The 26,797-nt window shown below is 43.1% G+C and overlaps 1 protein-coding gene across 6 annotated transcripts in view; it reads right to left on the minus strand.

The window, feature by feature from the left end:
• Positions 1–26,797, minus strand: part of LOC112261010 (serine/threonine-protein phosphatase 2B catalytic subunit alpha isoform) — a 95,871-nt gene that overhangs the window by 19,728 nt on the left and 49,346 nt on the right. For 3 of the 6 annotated variants that reach the window (XM_042328424.1, XM_042328425.1, XM_042328428.1), the window contains exons 3-11: positions 23,875–23,999; positions 23,599–23,710; positions 23,108–23,253; positions 21,838–21,977; positions 16,864–16,941; positions 16,110–16,204; positions 5,705–5,830; positions 1,955–2,026; positions 354–380 (exon numbers count right to left, since the gene is read on the minus strand). In XM_042328424.1, coding sequence (XP_042184358.1) covers positions 354–380; positions 1,955–2,026; positions 5,705–5,830; positions 16,110–16,204; positions 16,864–16,941; positions 21,838–21,977; positions 23,108–23,253; positions 23,599–23,710; positions 23,875–23,999 — 921 coding nt within the window. The remainder of the gene's footprint in view (positions 1–353; positions 381–1,954; positions 2,027–5,704; positions 5,831–16,109; positions 16,205–16,863; positions 16,942–21,837; positions 21,978–23,107; positions 23,254–23,598; positions 23,711–23,874; positions 24,000–26,797) is intronic. The other 3 variants (XM_042328429.1, XM_042328427.1, XM_042328426.1) reach the window with 1 other exon arrangement.

Below are 26,797 nucleotides of genomic sequence, written 5' to 3' on the forward strand. Positions count from 1 at the left end.
AAGTTAACCATATTAAAACCAACACACCATGCAAGCTGTTTAACACGCAAAACTATACCTCTCCGTTAAAAGAAAACTGTATTGTGTCAACATTCTGAGTGAACCTACAGCACAGTTGATCTGCGATTGATTGAATTGGGGTGTATGTCTGTCATTTAAAAAAAAAAATTAGATCAATACATTTGACATTTTGACTGATCAATATCAACATCCGTAACCAAACTGAGCATAAATGTTACAACACATTTATGTATTGTGTTAGTCATTTGGTTCCCAAAGTGCATGTGCCTGAGCAAGCACCACCAAAAAAAAAAAGGTATATTGGCACACGACAGTAGAGCTGAGGGTTGTACCTTTCTTGGGGGCATATATTAGATGTCCTTCTCAAGAACACCCCCAGAAGAGAAAAGAAAAGATGACAGATCAGTGGATGGACAGCTGAAGAATTACAGAAAAAGCGAATGAGAAGGACAATGAGGAGGAAGAGGTGGAGAGGAGAGAGAAAAGAGGCAGCATAAAGAAAAGCAATGGATTATTTAAAAAAAACTCTGGAAGAACAGAAAAGAAGGAGGACACATTAAATGAGGTTACCAAAGGTGTGAAATAATCACAGCACCGGGGAGAAAGAGAGAAGGCGAGAAATGAAAGAGAGACAGAATGAGAGTGAGACAGAGATGAAGAGAAAGAGGGATAAATGAGAGAGCGAGAGAAGAGAAACAGAAATACATAATGCAGAGAACATGAACATCGACACAATGGATATTAAACTATTGAAGAAAGTAATTTGAGAAAATAAAATGAGGAAATGATGAGATGTTAGCGACTAAGTCACAGAGGTTGTAAGTGACTAAGGAGTGACTGTCAACTAGTAACGTTAGGGTCAATGGTTAGAATCCATGTTCTACACCACACCACTTCCGGCCATACAGGAACAGGATATGACCTAAGCATTCCTTCCCCCTCACTATAGAGTTATGGTGACGTGTGTGACTTGGAGTATCTAAAGGGCTTTTCTAGGAATGGGTGTTCCAAAACATCTCTACCTAGAGAATGCCTCTGGCCATTATGTTGTACAATGGAGCCTACTAGTGTTAAATGGAACCCAATTGAATGAGCTGTAAGATAAGGAATGAATGGAATGAGAAATCAGGAGGCATTGAATACCAGGAACACGGTGTGTTCCACCCATAGATACGCAACCTGAATAGAAATGTGGCACGTGTTGACTTTTGTAACATATTGTGTTACATAGTAGCTAATAGCTACCATTAGAATAAAAAGGCGTGCAAATCCATGTGAGCATCTTGCACTGTCATGTTCTACTGTGGATCCAAAGAAAGCAAATGTAAAATGTACACTTGTGGAGCTGATGAATGTTCCATCGGTCGAGGCTGCCCTCTAGTGGAAGTCTAGTCAAACACCGAGAGACACAACCCCATAATGATCTCGGTCCTTCCATGCCCAATTCCCCATTCTCAGTTTCTATACAGTCGCTCCCTTCCACTCATTTACTTCCCCATATTCATTTCACCATCCCAAGGGTCATGTCATTAGCAATGGCATGTCATTAGCAAATCCATTTGCATGCTTATCAATGGTTGAGAGTGGAGCTGAGAAAGTGGAGCTGAGAAAGTGGAGCACCTGCATGTAAAAAGGAGGAAGGGAATTGGGTGTGTCTAAAGTGTCGTGGCAATGAGGGCACATCATCCTGTGAACCAGGGAATGCAACTTTGGTTTTATAAGTGGGGGGTGGGGGACATAACTTATTTTTTATTTTTGTTATCCAGTCCGATAAACACTCCAATCAGTCTCCTCGACCGCTTGGAGGCGTACTCATGGTCCTAAAGCCACACCGTCGCCTCGTTTTGTATCACATTCCAATGATATAACTGGAGGGGGAGAAAAAAATGTAATTTCAGTGAAAGTTGCTCCCCTGCTGTGAACACAGACTTACCATCGATCTCTTCGTCAGTCGTCAGCTCATCATTGGAGCAGATGCTTAACACATTGACCAGCATCTCAGTGACTGCAGAGAGCGAGAGAGAGAGAGAGTTCTCAGCAAAAAAACAAATTGGTTTTCTACCCAAACACAGAACAGCAGACCGCATACACATTACACATGTTCATAAACCAGCATGTTCATCAGAAAAACAGAGGGAAAGTATTGCATGATTTGTTGATTTTAATAATGTTTTTGATTCCACTTGGCATGATGGATTACATTGCATTTGTAAAGTATTCAGACCCCTTGACTTTTTCCACATTTTGTTACTTTACAGCCTTATTCTAAAATTGATTAAATAGCTTTTTTTCGTCATCAATCTACACACAATACTCCATAATGACAAAGCAAAAACAGGTTTTTAGAAGGTTTTGCAAGTTTTTTACAAATAAAACCCCCATAAATATCACATTTACATAAGTATTCAGACCCTTTACTCAGTACTTTGTTGAAGCACCTTTGGCAGCGAATACAGCCTCGAGTCTTCTTGGGTATGATGCTACAGGCTTGGCACACCTGTATTTGGGGAGGTTCTCCCATTCTTCTCTGCAGATCCTCTCAAGCTCTGTCAGGTTGGATGGGGAGCGTCGCTGCACAGCTATTTTCAGCTCTCCAGAGATGTTTGATAGGGTTCACGTTCGGGCTCTGGCTGGGCCACTCAAGGACATTCAGAGACTTGTCTCGAAGCCACTCCCGCATTGTCTTGGCCATGTGCTTATGATCGTTGTCCTGTTGAATGATGAACCTTTGCCCAGTCTGAGCACTCTGGAGCAGGTTTTCATCAAGGATCGCTCAGTACTTTGCTCCATTCATCCTTCCCTTGATCCTGATTAGTCTCTCAGTCCCTGCCTCTGAAAAACATCCCCACAGCATGATGCTGCCACCACCATGCTTCACCGTAGGGATGGTGTCAGGTTTCCTCCAGATGTGACGCTTGTCCAAAGAGTTCAATGTTGGTTTCATCAGACCAGAAAATCTAGAGAATCTTGTTTCTCATGGTCTGAGAGTCTTTAGGTGCCTTTTGGCAAACTCCAAGTGGGCTGTCATATGCCTTTTACTGAGGACTGGTTCTGTCTGGCCAGACTACCACAAAGGCCTGATTGGTGAAGTTCTGCAGAGATGGTTGTCCTTCTGGAAGTTTCTCTCATCTCTACAGAGGAACTCTGGAACTCCGTCAGGGTGACCATCGGGTTCTTGGTCACCTCCTTGACCAAGGACCTTCTCCCCCCCCCCCCGATTGCTCAGTCTGGCCGGATGGCCAGCTCTAGGAAGAGTCTTGGTGGTTCCAAACTTCTTCCATTTAAGAATGATGGAGGCCACGGTGTTCTTGGGGACCTTCAATGCGTTAGAAATGTTTTGGTACCCTTCCCCAGATCTGTGCCTCGACACAATCCTGTCTCCAAGTTCCTTAGACCTCATGGCTTGGTTTTTGCTCTGACATGCACTGTCAACAGCGGGACCTTATATAAACAGGTGTGTGCCTTTCCAAATCATGTCCAATCAATTGAATTGTCCAATCAATTGAATCTCAATGATGATCATTGGAAACAGAATGTACCTGAGCTCAATTTGAAGTCTCATAGCAAAGGGTCTGAATACTTATGTAAATAAGGTATTTCTTCTTTTTATTTTTAATACATTTGCTAAAATGTTTTTAAAAACTGTTTCACTTGTCATTATGGGGTATTGTGTGTAGATTGATGAAAGCAATTATATTGAATCCATTTTAGAATAGGGCTATAACGTAACAAAACGTGGAAAAGGTCAAGGGGTCTGGTTACTTTCCAAATGCACCTTCTTTTTTTGCTGTGGTATCATTTTAGTATGGTTTTGATATCGAGAATCGTGATGGTATCGAGTTTGTGATACTATACCTGGTATCAGTATTGAAGTCCAAATTCTGGCATCGTGACAATACTGACACTGAGTAACTAAATCTGTACGAGTAAGCAGTGATGCTTATTATTATTGTTATTATTGTTGTTATTGTTGCAGTGATTATTTTTCCAAATGGTAATGGTAGGGGTAGTAGGGGTAGTAGAGGTAATGGTTGTAGTTTAATGGTGGTAGTGGTAGTGGTGGTAGTAGGGGTAATGGTAGTAGTTTAATGGTGGTAGTAGGGGTAATGGTAGTAGTTTAATGGTGGTGGTAGTACTTGTAGTAATGATGATGGTTGTGGTAGTAGTAATGTAGTGGTGATGATAATAGTAGTAATAGTCTCAGTAGGTAGTAGGTTGAAACATTGGTGGTAGTAATGATAAATAGTAATGGTAATGATAATAGTAGGGATAGTAGTGGCATTGGTGTAAATAACAGCGGTGGTGGTAGCATTCATTTGAGTAGTAATAGGGAAAGCGAATAGCTAGTTAGTTGCACAAGTGAATGCATTCAACCCAAATATGTCTTCTGCATTTAACCCAACCCCTCTTAATCAGAGTTGCAAGGGGCTTAATCGACTTCACCGGCGCCCGGGAGCAGTTGTCGTTGGGTGTTAACTGCCTTGCTCAAAGGCATAATGGACCATTTTTTCAGCTTGCCAGCTCGGGGATTCAAACCAGTGATCTTTCCGTTACTGGCCCAAAGCTCTTAACCGCTAGGCTATCTGCCGTTATTTGACATGTTTAGCATATTACTGTCCTCATTATTTATCCTATGTTTGTTTTACTGTCCACTGTTGTCATTCTATTGTTGTTATTCTTCTTCTTCAATTATTATTACTATCTTATTTCATTGTTATTTACAATTGTATTTATTTTCCATAAAACATTTTTATGCATTGACAATTTTTATGCAATGTTTCTCACGCCAATAAAGCAATTTGAATTTGAATATGAGAGAGAGAGAGAGAGAGGGGGGGGTGGATGGATGGAGAGAGAGAGAGGAAGGGAGTGGGAGAGAGAAAGAGAGAGAGAGAGAGAAGATGGAAGAGAGGGAGGGAGGGAGAGTGAGAGAGAGAGAGAGAGAGAGAGAGAGAGAATGAGAGAGAGACAACCCTACGGCATTAAGCTGAATGACATTTGATGTGATAATTTGGTCCCGCTTTATTTGAAGTTTATCTTATGAAGACTTCATAACACATTCATATAGGCGTCATAAGCGCTGCATAAATGGGTCACAAATCATCTAGAACCGTATTTCATGCTCTATAAAAGATCAATGTGAACAACTAAATTGATGCTTATGTCACACAGTTATGCCACATTATGAATCTTTAAAGAGCATGATAAATGGTTATAGATCATTTGTGAAGCATCTATGTTGTGCTTATGAAGCCCATGTAAAGGCTTTATGAAGCCTTCATAAGAAGAACTTCAAATAAAACAGGACCGATAATTGTTATGGACACATCTCATTTGATATTTTTGGTTGATACTGTAGGTTAGGCATGACTACAGCCACACATACCACTGGGCGTGATAATTGGTCATCTCAACTGTTATTTCTGGTTGTTGTATTGTTAGGCATGACTATATCCACATATACCGATGCATGTGACTGCATTTGAGTACTAATAACAGCCACAACAACAGTTCCCTAAATGTATTCTGCCATCATAATCATGAAATGAGGCATTGTTGTGTGTGTGTGTGTGTGTGTGTGTGTGTGTGTGTGTGTGTGTGTGTGTGTGTGTGTGTGTGTGTGTGTGTGTGTGTGTGTGTGAGTGCGTGCGGGCGTGCGGGCGTGTGCGTGTGTCCCGTTCACCTTTCTCCCCAACAAAGGGCAGGGACCAGGTGAAGACGTCCATGAAGTTGGGCAGCCAGTAGGGGTGAGGGGAGCAATTGAACTGCCTGATGTTCATCACGTTGTTCTCATACTTCAGCACTGCAGCTATAAGGAACAGACAAAACACAAGTTAGATTGACTTAAATATTTACTTCAGTCATTTAAGTTTCAATATTATTTTTTTTAAATATTTTTGTAAGTATGAATTCAGGGACAGGAAACACTCTGTATGTTGCAGGCAGAAATATAATGAATAGAGCTGACATGATGACCTGTTCTATGTGTCAGATAATCATTTATGTTCTACACAATACATTTCTTTCTGTAAAGTTATATCCTCCTTAATCTCGGTTAACCAAGAACTAAAATCCCTTTAGGTCAGATGCTCTACACTCTGTCACACCCTGATCTGTTTCACCTGTCTTTGTGTTTGTCTCCACCCCCCTCCAGGTGCTGCCCATCTTCCCCATTATCCCCAAGGTATTTATACCTGTGTTCTCTGTTTGTCTGTTGCCAGTTCATCTTGTCTCGTCAAGCCTACCAGCGTTTTCCCCGTACTCCTGTTTTACTCTAGTTCCTGTTTTTCTAGTTCCCGGTTTTGACCATTCTGCCTGACCTGACCCTGACCCTGCCTGCCGTTCTGTACCTTTTGGACTCTGTTCTGGATTACTGACCTCTGCCTGCCCTTGACCTGTCGTTTGCCTGCCCCCCTGTTTTTGTAATAAACCATTGTTATTTCAAAACTGTCTGCATCTGGGTCTTCTCCTGAGCCGTGATACCCTCTCTCTTCGCAACTTACAGGCAAGTATATGGGCCAAATGTCCCCTCACCTTCTGAAAGATGCTAAAACATGCATTTGTCCAAATGACCTGTGATAAAACCTGCGCAAAATCTGAACAAAATGACTCATTAGCCTTTGGATCCCACAGTCTGTTGACAGATGCTACGGTACCGTTTATGTTTACATAGTCTGTCCATGAGAGATTACATCCTCCTCAACAGCCTCATGGAGAGAGGGGGTGTGTATGAGACATCTGACAATTAAACGCATCCAGGTATAATGCATTATAACTTTCTTTAGAACAAGGCTTATGGTATGTTATGTCTCTCTGTGCATAGTTTCCAAACTGGCTGTTAGTTTGTCCGGATCATTATGAGATTATTACAAGACATTATAATGGGGTAATACTGTACATGTTCATGACAAGTCTGACAATGCATTATAACTGCATCATAATGAATTATACCTGCATGCATTAAGTATAGTGTTAACCCAATTTCTATTGTAACACGTTGATCAAATCACTGGTGTACAAATTAATTATGAATGCATTTAGAGTGCCTTCTATTCTAAAACATCCATATTGTGTATTATAAAACTGTCCATAAAACCGTAAATCCATCTCATAACTGTCAGTTTTATACCACGAGGGACGTTCTACCTAGCAATTAAAACAGCGTTATTAAGTGAAAATATAAAGTCAGTCTGCATCGTGTGCCTGTTCTACACGGCTGGCCCTTTAAACCCATCCTCTGCGCTTCCAGAAAAAGGAGGGCCGAGCACACCCCCATTCTCATCGATGGGGCTGTAGTGGAGCAGGTTAAGAGTTTCTTATTGTCCACATCACCAGCAAACTATCATGGTCCAAACACACCAAGACAGTCGAATATTCCCCCTCAGGAGACTGAAAAGATGTGGCTTGGGTCCTCAGATCCTCAGTTCTAAAGTTGCACCATCGAGAGCATCTTGACTGGTTGCATCACTGCCTGGTTTGGAATCGTCTCGGCCACCAACTGCAAGGCGCAACAGGGGGTACGGCCCAGTACATCACTGGGGCCAAGCTTCCTGCCATTCAGGACCTCTATCCCAGGCGGTGTCAGAGGAAGGCCCTAAAGACTCCAGCCACCCTAGTTATAGACTGTTCTCTCTGCTACCGCACGGCAAGCGGTACCGGAGCACCAAGCCTAGGTCCGAAACAGCTTCTACCCCCCAAGCCATAAGACTACTGAACAGCTAATTAAATGGCTACCCAGACTATTTGCATTGACCCCCCCCCCCTTTTTATATACTGCTGCTACTCACTGTTTATTATCTATGCACAGTCACTGTATATAGCCTCGTTATTGTTATTTTATTGTTGCTCTTTTATTTTTTACTTCAGTTTATTTAGTAAATATTTTTCTTAACTCTTGTTTTTCTTAACTGCATTGTTGGTTAAGGGCTTGTAAGTAAGAATTTCACGGTAAGGTGCATGTGACAAATACAATGTGATTGGATTTGATTTCAATGCTATGTCACATTGATTCCAAGCCCCCACCACAACAGTCCCAGCATCATTTACAGGGATTTATACATGAATAAAAGCAGGAAAAAACAACTCGCTCAGCATATGGGCTTGATGGACTGATCTCCTCCATTCCTTAGTGAGAAAACATACACTTCTGACAATGGATGGATGGAGGGAGAGGGTGAAAGGAGAGAAAGGGAGAGAGATCATTGGAGAGGTAAGCTGGGGGGGGGGATACAGAGACAGAGAGACAGATTGGAGATCCCTATTGGCATGTTGATAGGAAAAGTTGAGGCAGAGACATTTTGAGAAACACAGCAAATCTACTTGTAAGATCCACGTGAGATAAAACAAGGGACATAGTTTATTGGGGAACCGGGAGGAAGTGCTTTGGTTGACCACATTATCCACAGTATGCAATACCGCTCCAGAGGTCCATAAGAATGTGCATACACCAAGCTTTTTCTGTGCCAACATGCATGAAAAGGCTGAATTCTCCGGGAGGCAATTGCAACGTACCAAAAATGGGATCAGAAACCGAGGACGTATCTATAACAAGTTGAAACCTTAGACTGTTTACGAGAGAAACACATACTGTATAATCACGAACAAACAAATCCAACAGTTGTTTGTATTATGAAAAATCTACATATTCTTATGGACGTTTTAGAATGATTATGGAAAAAACATGTCAAAATACATGATGACATGTTTGACTTAACAAACTATATGAGATTTTGCTACATTGGCTCACATGGCGGTTCCACTAGGATCTGACCTAGACCTGAGCCAATGACCTTTTCCAGATTCAGCAGCTGGCTGATTTTTTCTTAGTCGGATTGTGTCGGGTGCTGGAACATAACTACAAATCATTTGTAGACTGCAAATTGACTGCAAGGAGCAGAAAGAGATATAATGTTTGACTGAAACGTAATCATATCAAACCTTGCTTACATTTGTATATACGACCACGTCGAGTCTCTCTATTGTCCATGGGAATACTTGGGAACAGATTTCATAAATTAAAATCACTCAGAGCTGTTTTCCTGGTGTTTACAAGTCTTATGTCCAACAATGAAAATTACAAAATTTACTTGAAAACTTGGGGGGCCAAATAAAACCATTTGGGGAACCTTGACCTAGTCTGTCTAAATAAGTCAAAGTGTGTTATCACATTGCAACAGGCCAGGGAACCACACAGACAGACACTGTTGCCTCATCCCCTTTATACAGCCCTCTGCTCTCCCTCCCACCTCCACCACCAACAGCCAGCCAATGTGGCCCGATTCGGGGGGGGGAAGCTGACACCGAGGTTGGGCCCCGGTGGGGGACTTTCCTGCGTCTCCTGGCGGGGTTTGAGAATAGCAAGTCATCAAACGCGGCATGCCAGCCATCTGCATGTCATGGGTCTGTACAGCTACAGATAGACAGACTAACATTCACTGGGCTTGGTGAGGGGTGGGGTTGCGTGGTAGTGGCGAGACAGCGGTGAGACGAGCGGGTGTTGGAGCAAGTAAGTGGTGCAGCCCTCAGTATCAACAGCCATTGTTATGAGCTACTGTGCCTTCTCTTAGATACACACACAAACTCTGAAAGCACAAATCCACCTCTGGAGCGTTTCCACTGCTCCAGAGTCCAATGGCGATTAACTTTACACCACTCCAGCCAACGCTTGGCATTGGTGCTCTTGAAATGGTGATCTTCCATGGCTGCTCGGCCGTGATAACCCACTTCATGAAGCTCCCGACGAACAGTTCTTGTGCTGACGTTGCTTCCAGAGACAGTTTGGAATTCCGTAGTGAGTGTTGCAACCGAGGACAGGTGATTTTTACGCCCTACGTGCTTCAGGACTCGGCGGTCCTGTTCTGTGAGCTTGTGTGGCCTACCACTTCGCGACTGAGTCGTTGTTGCTCCCGGACATTTCCACTTCACAATAACAGCACTTACAGTTGACCAGGGCAGAAATGTGAAAAAATGACTTGTTGGAAAGGTGGTATCCTTTGATGGTGCCACACTGAGCTCTTCAATATAGGCCATTGTACTGCCAATGTTTGTCTATGGAGATTGCTTGGCTGTGTGCTCAATTTTATACACCTGTCAGCAACGTGTGCGGCTGAAATAGCTGAATCCACTCATTTGAACGGCTGTCCACATAGCTTTGTATATATAGTGTTCCTACGCAGTTATTGGTATATAAATATACTTTTCCCTCTTACGTCATTACCAAGCAACCAGCCATTCTACATGGCTCAAAATCAAATCAAATTTTATTGGTCACATACAAATATTTAGCAGATGTTATTGCAGGTGTAGCAAAATGCTTGTGTTCCTAGCTCCCAACAATGTAGTAGAATCTAACAATTCACAACAACACACACGAATCTAAAGTAAAATAACAGGATTAAGAAATACATAAATATCAGGAAGAGCAATGTCGGAGTGGCATTGACTAAAATACAGTAGAATAGAATACAGTATGTACATATGAAATGAGTAAAGCATTGTGTAAACATTATTAAAGTGACTAGGGTTCCATTATTAAAGTGGCCAGTGATTCCATTATGTATATAGGGCAGCAGCCTCTAAGGTGCAGGGTTGAGTAACCCGGGTGGTAGCCGGCTAATAGATAGAAGATAGATAGAAGATGGAGAAAAAGTAGAGTAGCGCAGTCTGACAGACAGACATTGGAGGAAGCATTAAGCTCAGTTGGTTGTTGTTTGCAACACCAGCATTCTGGTTTTGATTCCTGAAGGGACCATATTTTCATAACTTATGTGTTAGCTATCTTGCTTTTAATAAATTAATAAAACACTCACAAACGACGATATACATTTTCAAACTAATTTAAGTCTGGTTGCAGTTCCTCAGACAACCACCGGGCATCTCTGTTGCTCTAATAACGCTAACTACTACTGTAGTGCTTCTTGGGGGAAGACCAGAACATCCGTGGGGTTGCTCTAACAGGAAAACCCACTAATACGGTAATGGCGACGCCCGCCTGTCTGCCCTCTCATACATTATTCACAGACGAGTGCCTGCCGAGAAGGGTTTTCCTCCCTTCTTAACGAGGACGGCTCTCTGATCCCCTCTGTCTGGAGGGACGAGGGGTGGAAGTTTGAGAGTTCCTTCCTCTGGCTTAATGCTTCCTCCACTGTCTGTCTGACAAGCGGACGGCCCTACTCTGCTTTTCTATCTAACTTTCTCTGTATTCCACTCATATAGCAGCTGTAGACAGGAAATAGAGGGAAATTGACTGTTTTACATTTTTTTCCACTACAGTTGACTTTTATGAATTTATCATCCCACACATATTTAATCCAGTTTCTTGTCAAATCACTGTTGCAGTGGAACAATACAGTAGGCTACAGAGTACAGTGTTAGAGTAACAAAGCAGATTGAGTTGTCAATGTCATTGACCAATAATAATTGAGGTCTTGATCATAACTGCAGTTCTAAGAAATCAGATAAATCACAAAAGGATGGTGAGTAAATGATAATGATGGACTAGGAACGTTTACTGGTTAACTGGTCCTCTCATGCCAAGATTCCCATCCAGCTACCCGACCAGAAATCCAGAGAGGAAAACAGAACAGAGAACATACCCGTTTATGCTCAGACTTGCTCTGACTCTATGGGGGGAGGGGGGGGGGTGTCCCTGGAGAATTACCAGAGAAGGTCCCCACGCTGTCAACTGTGACGAGGCGGAAAATTCCCTTGTTCCCTGTAGTCCTGCCTCGGGAATGCCATCCTACTATTTACTCTACGCTCAGCACCGATCATGTGGCCACATGCCAATCCCACAGGAAACAGAGTCCGAACTCTGACCTCGGCCATATCTCTGAGCCAGCCCTCTCTAGAGCAACAGCACATCTCCATCCATCTCCATCTCTATTTTCATTCTGTCAATGAATAGCAGGATAGAGTGGGAACTATGTGACTGTCTTGGAGGCAGGTAGGCTAACTGTTTCACCTTGTGATCAACACAACTTCGCAACACCCAAGCCTGAATCCCCAGTCTGACACTTTCAAATCGTCCATCTATTCCCATCTGTCTCCCAGTCACATTTCCAACGGTCTAAACTCAATCAACAACATATGGCAGGGGAAAATCCAGTAAACGTCTGATACTATGTGTGCCATTTTTGGATATGCGTAACTGCTGTCCAAGAGGCAGGCCCAGCGAAGGGTCAGTCGCTGGTTTTAGTTGAGCAGCTTGCCAATATAGCATTCAACAAGATAGATTCCTTTGAGCCCAGGTCTGATAAACTGTACTAGAAGTATAAATAGTTGCCACAAGCATATCTTATATCTTATATCACAACAGTATCACACCACAGTAGCTTTAACCCTCTTCTCCTCAAATAAAACCAAACTCCACCTCCCAAATCCAAGATGGGAACGGCGACTAAGCCCCTAGTCACGTCTTGGGAATTCAAGTGACAAGGGGATTCTGGGGTATGAGGAGCTACTGTCTCCGATGGGGGAGAACCCCTCAGTTCTCGTTTCACTGCGTGACAATCCTCTGCCGCTCCGAAATAGACTTGGGGAGCGGTGTCATTCCCCGTCTTCATGACTGGAGGAACCCAAGCTGTCTGACACCAGCGACTAAACTTGCCACCCATATTGTTTTTCAGCAGACAGTTTTCATGTTTACAGGTCAGTGAGAGAGAAGGGGGGGACATTGGCCGAGTGATCACTCAGCTCCAGCTTATGTGGCTGCAGACAACTTGACCCCTGACATGAGACCGTGTAGACTAGCCACCCGAGTAGCTCGGTGACGGAACCATCCGATTCCACGATTGATCAAACCCTTAAAAAAAAAAAGGAAGAGTTATTTGGCTGTTGCATTATGCCGACTCGGGAATGGTGGCCTGTTTTTTTATTTGATTTATTTGCCTGCGAGACCACCGGCTGGGGGGTTCCTGCCTTTGTCAGGGTTGCCAAACCTCCACTCTGAGCGAGGTTACACTGACCGCAGACTGATTTGGATGAGGCTGGTTAATCTGATTTTGGCAACCCCCCCCCCCTCTCTGCAAAGACTGACGGGCTTAGCTGACTGGCCCCTTTTAGATTTACAGCTGCCATCGATTGGCCATCAATCACGAGACCGCGGCACTCGCAACCGAGATCCCAGTCCAAGACGAGAGAAGTTCAATCTATTACGGTCACTTGCATTTCAATTGGGCGCCCTGTCCCATTCGAACCATATTATATGCCTCATTGGGCGGTTCTTCACAGAAATAACAAATGATATAATGTACTCCTCTTAACTCCTTAGTTAGAACGTCTGTAGGACTATAGGGTGAAGAATCCCATGTTGTTTCAAGAGAAAAGAAAAGAATCCTAGAAAACTGAGCACCCTATTAAATACATTAAAACTCTGAAGAAATACGCAATCGGCGTTAAATGCACAATAAAACTAAAAGAGTGGGATGGAGGGGGGGGGGGTCTAGTTGTGCAGGAGCCCGGGCTGAGTAATGGCATGCTTTCCTGAATGTGCTTCAGAAGGTCAGCTATTTAAAGCTCTTTACCTTTGAGTTGGCAAAGCTGGGATCAGATATCAAGGTGGGCTGAGATTAGGGAACATCAAAGCAAAAACAAAGACAACCTGGACAGGGCTATGAACATCAGCCATTGTAAGGCTCACAAAAAAACTCCAAACCGCTCTCCTTCTGTAGATGTCCTTGCAGTAAATCCTCAAACACACCATCCTGACACATGCCCGCAAGGAAACTCATCACCGGGCTTTGCCCCAATTCACACCTATGCGAAAATATGCCCCCATGAGTGTGTGTGTCAAAAACAGCCCCATTTCCCTTCTCCCATTCTCTCCCTGAATTCCCCTGTGGTTCCCCGATTGGACAAAAAGAGTCGCTCTTGGACTTTTTGTGCTGACTCACTTCATAAAGGTCTGTCTGTGTGTCCAGCCTCCTCCAGAGTGTGCTGGGACACTGCATGCCAAATGGACCACAGCCAGTCCATCCCATCCCCACCCAACCCAAGAGACGCGTGAAACGTTTTGGAACCACGGCACTGTGTGCCTGCTCTCTACCTTTCTCACTGTCCCCCTTTCTTTCTCTCTCTCTCCCTTTCTCACTGTCCCCCTTTCTTTCTCTCTCTCTCTCCCTTTCTCACTGTCCCCCTTTCTTTCTCTCTCTCTCTCCCTTTCTCACTGTCCCCCTTTCTTTCTCTTTCTCTCCTTCTCTCTCTCTCCCTTTCTCTCTCTCCCCCTTTCTCACTGTCCCCCTTTCTTTCTCTTTCTCTCCCTTCTCTCTCTCTCCCTTTCTCACTGTCCCCCTTTCTTTCTCTTTCTCTCCCCCTTTCTCTCTCTCTCCCTTTCTCTCTCTCTCCCTTTCTCTCTCTCTCCCTTTCTCACTGTCCCCCCCTTTCTTTCTCTTTCTCCCTTTCTCTCTCCTCCCTTTCTCTCTGTCCCCCCTTTCTTTCTTTCTTTCTCTCTCTCTCCCTTTCTCACTGTCCCTCTTTCTTTCTTTCTCACTGTCTCTCTCCTTTCTTTCTCTCTCTCCCTTTCTCACTGTCCCTCTTTCTTTCTTTCTCTCTCTCCCCCTTTCTCTCTCTCTCCCTTTCTCACTGTCCCCCTTTCTTTCTCTTTCTTTCTCTGTCCCCTTTCTCTCTCTCCCTTTCTCACTGTCCCCTTTCTTTCTCTCTCTCCCTTTCTCTCTGTCCCCCTTTCTTTCTTTCTCTCTCTCCCTTCTCTCTCTCTCCCCCCTTTCTCACTGTCCCCCTTTTCTTTCTCTCCCCCTTTCTCTCTCCCTTTCTCACTGTCCCCCTTTCTTTCTCTCTCTCTCCCTTTCTCACTGTCCCCCTTTCTTTTTCTCTCTCTCCCTTTCTCACTGTCACCCTTTCTTTCTCTCTCTCCCTTTCTATCTCTCTCCCTTTCTCACTGTCCCCCTTCTCTCTCTCTCCCTTTCTCACTGTCCCCTTCCCCTTTTCTTTCTCTCTCTCTCCCTCACTGTCTCTCTCTCCTTCTCTCTCTCCCTTTCTCTCTCTTTCCCTTTCCCTTTCTCTCTCTCCCTTTCTCACTGTCCCCCTTTCTTTCTCTCTCTCTCCCTTTCTCACTGTCCCCCCTTTCTTCTCTCTGTCTCTCTCCCTTTCTCACTGTCCCCCCTTTCTTTCTCTCTCTCTCCCTTTCTCACTGTCCCCCTTTCTTTCTCTCTCCCTTTCTCACTGTCCCCATTTCTTTCTCTCTCTCTCCCTTTCTCACTGTCCCCCTTTCTTTCTCTCTCCCTTTCTCACTGTCCCCCTTTCTTCCTTTCCCTTTCTCTCTCCCCCCTTTCTCTCTCTCTCCGTTTCTCACTGTCCCCCTTTCTTTCTCTCTCTCTCTCCCTTTCTCACTGTCCCCTTTCTTTCTTCCCTTTCTCTCTCTCCCTCTCTCCCTTTCTCACTGTCCCCCTTCTCTCTCTCTCTCTCTCTCTCCCTTTCTCACTGTCCCCCTTTCTTTCTCTCTTTCTCACTGTCCCCCTTTCTCTCTCTCCCTTTTTCTCCCTCTCCCCCTTTCTCTCTCCCCCTTTCTCTCTCCCTTTCACTCTCTCTAATGTAGAGGAAGCATACATTTGATCTGATCACACTGTGTCAAGTACAGTGTGATTCAATTGTGGATTCTCTGTACTGTTTTTCTTTGTTCGCTTTACTTTTTTTGTTTCACTGTAAAGTGTGTTGTGATTTAAAATGCACTTTAAAAAGAGATTTACTTTGTGATGTTGTATGAACATCCGTGTCTGACAACTTCAACCGTAAACTAGTTCAATAGAGTCAGGTTGTGTCGCGAGGCCATCCTTCCAAATCTTATCTCATTGGCTGAGCGAAGCCTAACTCTAGGGCAGCATACAACAGAGGAGGCTGGTGGGAGAAGCTATAGGAGGGCTCATTGTAATGGCTGGAATGGAATGAACGGAGCTGCATTACACATATCAAACATATGGAAACCACATGTTTGACTCGGTTCCATGTTTTCCTTTCCAGCCATTACAATGAGCCCGTCCTCCTATAGTCCCCCAGCCTCCACTGGCAAGTGGTAACTGATCCATAACAAATAAACAAATTAATGCGGTAATGAGTACGATTCACTCTTTGCTTGCCTTTGTTGTTGTAGACGTCTAGGTAGTTGGGTGCTGAGAAGATGGTGATGAGAGAAGGAAACCCTGTCGTCTGGCTCTTCCTGTACATGCGGTACCTAGAGGGAGAGACAACATCATCAGCACCATCACTGTTACAAGAACACTACCTAAAACTGTACTTGTGGTCTTCTGCAGCACAGTGTGGTCCTCTGTAGCTGTCAGTTGGTAGAGCATGGTGCTTGCAATGCCAGGATAGTGGGTTTGATTCCCAGGACCATCTGTATATAAAATGTATGCATGCATAACTGTTCGGGATAAAAGTGTCTGCTAGATTATGTACAGTGGATGTAACACATTATTATTATGTGTATGAAGTCCACGATGGCCCGAGGACTAATGAAATCCATTTTTTGGAAGGGTTACCTGATCCTAGATCTGTGGCTAGCTAGTAGGTCAAGCTGTTTTTTTTCTCTTTGAGTGGGCCGGACAGTCTTCGTGGAGGAGCAGTAAACAAACAGGGTGACACGCCTTCTGTCAGTTTGAGGAGGAGCCCCTGCCTCATCAGCCCTTTTCTCAAATATTATGGCATGCTTGCTACCAAGGGTGTCACGGTCCTTTGAGGGGGCACTGACGACCAAACTCAATAAAGTTGAATTCAACACTATTTTTTTTGCAAGCGCAGGATTCCTACCCAGGTTTCCTGGCTAGGCTCAAGCGACATAGTTGACCAAGGTGAACGGCTGTAACAGTTAGCGATGGGGGGGGGGGGACTTACCCAGCGTCCTGTGCTTCATGGGCTCGAATGACCGATAATAAGTTATTGTGTTGTAGAAAGTCGCAGACAGCAGGATAACTGTTGAAAGACAAGACGACACATGCTTGATTAACGGCTCTAATTTGATCAAAAAGCAGTGATTCGATTTCTTTCCCACTGGGCACAGACGTCAAATCAACTTCTATTCCACGGTTGGTTCAACGTAATTTCATTAAAATGATGTGGAAACTACGCTGATTCAACCAGTGTGTGCCCAGTGGATTGACACTTAAAATAGATATTCATTCAAGTGTATTTTAATAGCAGGCACCTTCATCATGTAACCATTGGAAAGGGCAAACAAAGGATCCAGCATAAAATCTCAACCTTGTGGTTTCTATAAGCATTCAGTGTGTGTGTGTGTGTGTGTGTGTGTGTGTGTGTGTGTGTGTGTGCACGTGCAGCTTTTGTGTACTCATGCAGCTCTGATCAGTCTGAGATTGAGGCGGCCAAAATAAACTGCCAGCAATTACAATTTAGTAAAGTTTCAGGATTTTCCATGCCATAACCTTTCATTCCCAAAGAACCCAAAATGTGATTTTGCACTCAGTGAGGGAGGCTCTAGTCACACTAGCCAGCCAGCCAGCCAACAACCCCCTTGAAGCCAGTTACGTTGAAAACTCCCGGAGAAGGAACGTTTAGTAAGTAAGTGAGTGCACATGAACTTCCAGACCTTGGGGAAACACAACAGAGCTGTGTGTCATAATCATTTCAGAACTCCCCACCACAACAACTTTCGAAGGTTATTCAATGAACCTGACGAAACATGAAAGCAATCATTGTTCAGAGAACCAAACACACCGTGGAACCGACTCATGTTTATTTCATTTTAGGTCACAACAGGCAACGCATTTTCCCATTGACAAAACGACACTTCAGCTGTCATTTAGAAATAATCTGACGTGTGTGTTTGATAATTAAGTGCGGGGCTGAAGGCTAAACTCAAGTGTTTGTTTCTGGATATTGCTAATTAGTCTAACAATGGTTGTGCCCTTTAATCAATGTGGTTCTCCATTGCTGAAAGCTTTCGGAGCTAAAGGGTTAGCTCACTGCTTTGTGAGACAGGTAGATGGCCTTGCACTTCGGGCCAACTCGTAACAGCCATAGCCCTCCGCCTCCAGTTAATATCTAGAATAGAAAGTAGACAAGAGAACGGGTACGGTATACTCTAACTTGAACAAAAGTGAACCGATCCGTCTCAATTTGCACTTCCTTGTCTGACGGGTATGCTTTGAGGGGCACAGTTACACTGCAGGCTTCCTAGCTGAGAGGCCTGCTTTGCTTTGTCACTCCAGGTGGACTTACACCTAGAAATGGGTACGGTGTCACATTCCTTGTTCTGTTACTGATGACCCGAGAGGAGAACGCACCACCGACAGCGGGAACGGTAACCACAGTGCGCATGGTTTCTTAATGGTGTGATAGCATCGCTTCGAGGAAAATATTTTCACTCCTATTTGTTTCTCCAGGCATCAGCAGATGCTGTTGCTACTGTAGGCACTGCTCGGAAGACTAAAGACATTTTGTGCTGAACGCAATTGACATCTGTTTTGGGACGGAGCGCAGATGCGATCCATCCCAAACCGTTGTGAGAGTCCCTGACAAATAAACAAACAAATGCACATCCTGTCTACTTCAAACCTGACAGTGTACTCTGTGCATCATCTGAACAGACAAAATCCATTCAAGGGCTATTTGCATAAAGCATCTAAAATACCATGTAATTTCCTGTTTAGGCTACTCAAAAACAGTCGACCACACAGTACAGTGTCTGTGCTAGGCTTGAAAAGATGGGGCCTGTATTCATGTGCAATTTCATGCCTCAGTAGTGTGTAAAACAGTTATGAGGGGGCCTATGGCGCTGGGGTAAAACAGTTGCCAGAAGCCAGGAAAAAGCACCAAACTGATTATTTTCTCTCAGATTGGCGAATTGTTCTCCTTTCAGTCTGGAACTTGAAGCTGGCCAATAAACGCAGCATGCCAGTATGCTGGCAATTACAATGAGCCCTGCAGGCAGATCCAAACGACGACACTGGGAAAAACAACAAGGCTATGTTTCAAATGGCACTCTATTCCCTATATAGTGTACTACTCTTGACCAAAAGTAGTGCACTATGTAGGAAATAGAGTGCCACTTGGAATGCAAGCCAAAAGCCACAGAGGAATGTAAGCCAAGCCAAGAAGACACAGGGGGCTGTTGGGATAGAGGTACAAGAGGAAGCAGCTAACCTGGACTGGAGTTTTACTGTACTATCCTGTTTGAAATGCTGAAGTGTTTATACTACAACAGCAATTATCTGTTCACATACTCTTAAAATGCATCCTTTATTCCTTGCTTCCCTGAAGTAATCACTGATCTGACATGCCATAACTGTTGAAAGCAATGGCAAGTTTGCTAAAAACCCATCTAGTAATGTCTGGTTCGTGATTACTTCAAGGAAGCGAGGAAGGAAAGATACATTAGGAGTATTCGAACAGGGTCTATCACTGTCAAATCACTGTCTTTCTTTCGATAGTCGATATTACTCGATGTAGTATACTGAATCCCTATCACTCAGATATCAGAGATATCTCTGCGGTGGCAGGGCCATACGATGGAAATATCACTGGCAGAACCCGAGAGCATCAACATGACTGTCTTACCCTCTCTCAAGTGACAGGGGTGACATTTCACGCCCTGACCGGGCATGTGTTGTCTAGCAGATAGTCAAGCGAGACCATTTAAAGCAAACTGTTGGTTCATCTACAAATCTATCTCACAGCCCTGACCAAAATAACATTTTGAATGCAAATAACCATTATTGTTCCCACATAAAACACTATACAGTGAGTATAACAAACACTAATACTGAGTTTTTGCCCTCAGAACAGCCTCGTCGGGGCATGGACTCTTGAAGGTGTCAAAAGCATTCCACAGGGATGCTGGCCCATGTTGACTCCAATGCTCCAATCCGATCCTTCCCCAAGTTGGCTGGATGTCCTTCGGGTGGTGGACCATTCCTGATACACACGGGAAACTGTTGACCATGAAAAACCCAGCAGCGTTGCAGTTCTTGACACAACCCGGTGCGCCTGGCACCTACAACCATACCCCATTCAAAGGCACTTCAATCTTTTGTCTTGCTCATTCACCCTCTGAATGGCACACAAACACAATCCAAGTCTCAATTGTCTCAAGACATAAAAATCCTTCTTTAACCTGTCTCCTCCCCTTCATCTACACTGATTGAAGTGGATTGAACAAGTGACATCAATAAGGGATCATAGCTTTCACCTGGACTCACCTGGTCAGTCTATGTCATGGAAAGATGTTTTGTACACTCAGTGTACATTCTTTAGTCTTTATTGAATCCCCTTTAGCTGGTGCCTTAGAGACCACAAGTCTTCCTGGGGTCAAAAGAGCAAATTTTGTGCTGCTATACTCCTCAAATAGGAGGACTTTGAAATAGTCCTGCATTATGGGTAAAGTCTCTACCAAAGATGATATGCAGTCTCTTTTCAAATGACATCAATTTACAAACTGCAAAAAGTCTGTCCAACGTTTATTCTATTCTAGATAGAGCTCTTTGGGTGTCTGAACGCACTCATGCACCTTTGAGGCTTTCCATGGACCTGCTAACTCTAGCCACTTAGTTTAGCATAAGTGTGAAATGAACACAGAACCATTCAAAAAGGTTCAAATACCTTTTGACCATGATACAAAATATTAATGCAATAATAATGTTTTGAAAAAAAAAAAAAATCTTTAAATCAGTGTGTAGCACACTCAAGGAGACACAGCGTTTGATTGCTTATGCTGCTTCAGGCTGGCTTTACCACTGGCATTCCAGGGCCATAGAGTGTTTGTCCACCTGTAATGACTGGACACTAGAGCACTAAAATACACATTTGGAGAGGACTGTGGCCCTGTTCATTATATTCCGGACAGAGTGAGCTCCCTCCGTGCTTCCAGCCATTCCTTTGTTTGCTTTGCCTGCGACTTGGATCTGTTTAAGGGGAGTTAATATGTGTGCTCCATAAACACTTGCGACAGAGTAATGAGAGAGAAGCCCGTTTCTCTGGGATTATGACAAATGCAGGTTATACGGTTACTGTCATATCCACAGACAATAGAAGAAAGACTGAGGGAGTTGGAAGGGGACTGAATGAAAATGAACATTTGGCAGAATAACTTGGGTTGGAAGGAACTGGCAATGGAGGGTTCAGTGATGCTTCAATAGAACCGGGACTCTGTTCTATTTGAATGGTTATATTACTGTAGAGCCCAGAGGTGTTGCACTAAGATCAATGTCAAGTCCATTGTATGACACACACACACACACACACACACACACACACACACACACACACACACACACACACACACACACACACACACACACACACACACACACACACACACACACACACACACACACACACACACACACACACACACTTCCACCAGCATTTCTACATTGACATGAAAATAGCATTCTTAAAGATGCAATATGTAACTTTTTGGGTGACCGACCAAATAGACACAGAAATGTAAGTTATAGCTATGTCTCATTGAAAGCAAGTTTAAGAAGCGGTAAATCTGTTATTTGTGCGCTATTTCTAAGCTTCCTGGTCTTAAGTTTAGTTTTTTGCGTCTTTTACTTTTTGTTTTATAAACCAGCGTCAAAAGCTGAAAATACAATATTTCTGGTTATGGAAAAGATATTTCACAGCGGTTTAGATGGAACAATGATTCTCTACACTATACTACTTGCTTGTTTTATCACATAAACTGAAAATAGGCGAACTATTAGAATTTTAGCAACCAGGAAATGGCGTAGCACTTCCTACATAGTGCAACTTTAATAATGTGCACTGTAAAGAATAAATGAATACATTCACAGCATTTTTCACACTACGCAGCTTGTGAAGGAGGTGATGCTGTTGATGGCCCACCTGTAGAAGTAGGAGCAGCCTCTCACTGTGTTGTGTGTGAAGTGCTCTTGGCTTTTCTCATTCCCAAAGTCTTCCAGGGGGTCCGACCACAGCAGGTCACACATGGGCCCGTACGCAGGGGGCTCTTTGAATCTGTCTAACTGCAAAGAGAGAGGGACACAGAGTTAGGAGAGACAGGGAAAGACAACGTCAAGCGGTCAGGAAAATGTCTAATCTATGAGGAAACTCAGTCAGTTTAGCTTCCTCAATGGGTTGGTGTTGATCAAGTGATACCTATGGTAAAGTTGTTTTTGTCATTGTAAAAGACTTGAGATGGATCTTGATTTGACAATTAGTCTTGCTACATTGAACTGTGGTTAAAATGAAAAACTGTTGGTAGGGTCTCTGTTTTACAACGTGCATCGTGTTTGAGTGAAAGACACCCACAACATGTGGACTGGATGACAATGTGTGCCTATTATGAGCAGAAAACATGAATAGGTATATTCAATCTTGCCCACACTAATACTTCCTCTTCAGAAATGGGATGAAAAAGGTACAAATTGATGTGATCAGCCAAAAGCTCACGACAGTCATTCAGAGTAACCGTATCGATTTCTCCAGAGAAAGTATATACTGTAGGATAATGGACACTTCAATAGTGCAGATTGGATTACAGAGACCCTCTGATTGCAGCCACAAAATCCAATTGCCGTTATTGAATTTGAGAGAAAGCAGGATCCGACTCTTCAACATTTTTAATCAGAGCGGTCCAGACTCTGCCCGAATGTAACTCTCCTGTTAGCTAGGGGCATCGTTTGAGAGCGAATTGAGAGCGAGGTAATCCATGTTGTATTATCAAGGTCATTATTTTCAAAGGAAATATTTCAAGGGAAAATGGGTAAAGTCTTCATTTTCTTGAACAGCAAAACGGGGAAAGAAACAGTTTGCACAATGCTCTGTGTAAACGTCTCTGTATCCCAATTTAAGTGCTTTTCACGTGATAAATTCCATTAGAATAAAATCCATGTGAATGTTTGTTGCAAGGGAGAGTTGATTATCTTACTTATACTGAACACCCATTGTGCTTTTAATGAAACCTCGTTTAGACCATACATGCAATATAGTCATACAGCATAGAAACAGTACAACATCAATATCCAATGTATCCATGAATGTAATACTTTATCAACAGTGAAACAGGAGATCATTCTGAATGATAGTGTAAGCAGCTCAAATTACAAGCATATTGCATGGCCATGCAGGGGACGTGGTTCGGGAGGACACGTACTTTCCTGATGTCGTCAAGGTTTGTGATTTCTGGGGACAGTCCTCCATGTACGCACAGGAACTGCTGATTCATAAGGGCGGCCAGAGGAAGGCAGTCGAAGGCGTCCATACACGCATCGTACACCCGCTCCGAATACTTAATTCTACCTGTCAAGGTGGAAATAGGGCAGAGAGTGAGTGTTGCCAGGTCAAACCCCCCTAGCTCTTACACACTAGGGCAGTGTGCTGGGTCGGAAAGCATTTCAAAAGTGTCAGAAAACCTCCAAAGGACATAAAAAAACTCCAGCATAATTTCACTCTGCCCTTGGTATTTTATTTCGACTCTGAGCCCGAACACAACAGCAATAGTTCATATGTAGATACCTATCAAGGAGAGAGCAAATATTTGTTTTCATGCTATGCCAAGAAGCACATTTCTGTGTGAACGTTTGAAAGTTAAGCATCGGGCTGAATGTACAATGCTTTAGAATGAAAAACTCAAACCAGACTTACATTCCTGCTTAAATGTGAAATACTCCGTCAAATGTCTACATTCGTGGTTCCCACGAAGCAAAAAGAGTGTTTTGGGGTATAGGATCTTTAAGGCCCACAAGTACAGCACACACTGAAAGAGAACAACAAAGAGATTGGGAATGAATCTGCATATTTTTTGAGAACACATTTTTTACAATACAGTATAACCAACAGTAGTTTCAGATGTACAAACTCAAAAGCATCAACCATTTCCTTCTTTAACTTAATGTTCTTAGAACAGGTTGAAACACTTACTTCGATACTGAAATATCCTCTGTCGACGTAGTCGCCCAGGAAAAGGTATCGTGTGCTAGCTGGTGACCCTCCTACTTCAAACAGCTTCATCAGGTCAAAGAACTGGCCATGGATGTCTCCGCAAACTACAGGAAACACACATGGGAGGAAATCAGAAACAACAAATCTTACAATTCTTCACTTTCATATGTGACCCGTTTCAGGAAGTATGTTGCATTTCACTACTTCACAGGAGAGGCATTTGAACGTCTTTTTAAATGTATTTTGATCAAAATTAGTTTTAAAAAAAAACTTTTGTGTGCCCTGTATTCCATCTGTAAATATGAATACAATTGTTCAATACCGAGCCTAGTTGGTTTAGCCACAGAAAAAGACAACCTTCCCGCTAGGCATGGTTGGCTAAGATAATGGATGGGCTGGACATGCCGGGAGATGAGTTTGGATTGGTCTGCCATGTAGCACACTTCTGTCTATAACATGAGCTGCTCAGTATGTGGTGAAAATCATTTCTACAGCGGCTTTTTGAATGATATAACGTTAGCCATCGAGACATACAAACGTTTGGCTACTTTTCTCAACAACATTGATGCCCTGAATTTAGCAGGCGCTATCGACAGAACAGTTGGAAAAAGTTGAAGATGAACTACCGCCTGCACACTCCACGGTCAGTGTGAACCGGAGGTACTTGACACAACGCTGGTCAAACAAAACAGAGTTCAATGGTTCCAGTCTGCCATGAAGCATTCATCTATGTAAACGGGTAAGAGTCCAGCTACATTTTCAGATATGATACGTTTCTAATTTAGTCAGAAAGTTGTTTTCATTGCAAATGCAAGCGTACTGTTAGATACTGTAGCTAGCGAACATTAGCTTTCGGGCTCGCTAGCTAACGTTACGTGTATGATCTGGGTCGCAATAGTATTCTAATTATTCGTATCTAGCTAGCTAGATACATGTCTAAACAAAATACTTCACTTCCCCAGGTGATTACAACCCATCAAGTTAGTCAGGTGTGTCTTGGGGGGGATTACGGCCATCTATTTAATACCATGAACATGTGTACATGTATAGACAATAGTGACCCGTCCACTTAGCTAGATGTGGCTGGGGGGTGGTTATAGCATTTTCACATGACCCATCAATTTAAACAAGTGTGTCTGGGTAAGTGTCATCTAAAAATGATCAAATATTTACAAAATATTTTTATCTGGACACTTTCTGTTTTTGATATTTCTACTATGCAAGTAACCATTTCACGGTACCGTTTACACTTGTATCCTGTGCATGTGACACACTTAGATTTAATTTGATATAGTGTGTGTTTACCACAGACAATAACATGAGCAACATGACCTGTACCAAAGTCAGACTCGGATATAGGCTCAAGTGTCCAGAGTTTTTTGGAGTTTTTCCTTTTTGTAGGCTACTAATTTGACCACTTTTAGTCTTGAAATCTTTGTTTGTTTACTACACTACTCACTCTGTTCGGCACATGGCCTCACGTGAATCCTTAAATAGATGGGTGGGGCTAAGGATTAAGAGGGTGTGAACGATGCTGAATGGGTGGAGCCAAAGAAGAGCTCTCCAGTAGGTGTAAAAAAACAAACATTCAAGGCTAATTTTCTCAAAAGTGGGGTTACAAGTTACTTTCTCAATCTTCCTCAACTGCAGTGTATGATATATACTTTTCTTGCTCGGAGTCTGTATTTTTATCCAATGTAAAATAAAACACTATTTAAAATGTTGCTACATAGGACCGAATCCAGGGGGTGGGTCACATATTCGAAACATTTGCTTCGTCCTCTTTAAAAGTGCAGTTTTCCTGTGCAGTAAAAATTCATAGGCTTTCTAATTACACTTACATATACCCTTTGAGGGAGTTTGTTTGTGGTATCATGATTCATGTACATGTTAAGAAGAATTATATGGACCCTGGACATATAATGGGCAAGTGTTTTGGGCAAGTAGTCACGTTTATCATTATCATAAGCCACTCTCTGATCCCAAGAGGTACAATAGCTTTTATTTACAGGGGCAATTATTAGTTCATATATACCCAGTTCCAATACACAATGCAACTACTTCTCTCACCTGACAAACAGAAAGGCTTCAATTCCAAGCATGTTTCATACAATTTGCCTGGAGAGGATTTGCAAGCGTGAAGTGTCTTCTGTTTCTATACTGTATGTTGCCAGCCAATTGAACCTGGATCAACTGGTACAAAAAGGTGTTGTCTCGCCTGTATCCTTTCATAATACACACATCATGCATAAAACATGAAAACCAAGCGACTTAGTGCTGCATTACATAGTGAGCTCTGCTTTCACCAACCTGCGCCACCAATCAACATGACCTAACCTACTCTTATACTATATCGGACTACATTTCTTAGCGTTAAAAACATTTGAGTTTGCCAAACCCTCGACGTTGTGTCAAGTTCCTGTTTTCTTTCTTTAGATAAATGCAACACCTTTACAGAATGTCTGTCGCGTTGGACCTTACTCAAACCAAGAAGGACCACTGTAAATGTGAAGGGAGATATAGCAAGACTACCTATCAACAAACAAACATCACAGTAAAAAACAAATGCATTTATACTCAGTATACGAGTAGTGTGGGACTCCTTCTTCAAATAACCCGATAACCTTTTGAATTGGCCATTTTATTCTTACAAGCACCACTGGAAAGAGCTGTACATTGATACCTCGTTGTTAGTGAGGGTATAATGTTAGTGAGAGTATAATGAGGTAACATGACAAATGAATCAATAAAGCTGTCGTTCAGCCATAGCTCCTATCAACATTTACATTATGGAAGCGCCAACATTTCCCTCTTTCTCAGACTCCGGGTGGCATCTTTAATAGAATAAAATATGTCTGTCTCGCTATGACATGAGTCACTTCCCTGTGCTTTTTATTCATAG

Source organism: Oncorhynchus tshawytscha, linkage group LG10, assembly GCF_018296145.1.
Source record: "Oncorhynchus tshawytscha isolate Ot180627B linkage group LG10, Otsh_v2.0, whole genome shotgun sequence".
NCBI lineage: Eukaryota > Metazoa > Chordata > Actinopteri > Salmoniformes > Salmonidae > Oncorhynchus > Oncorhynchus tshawytscha.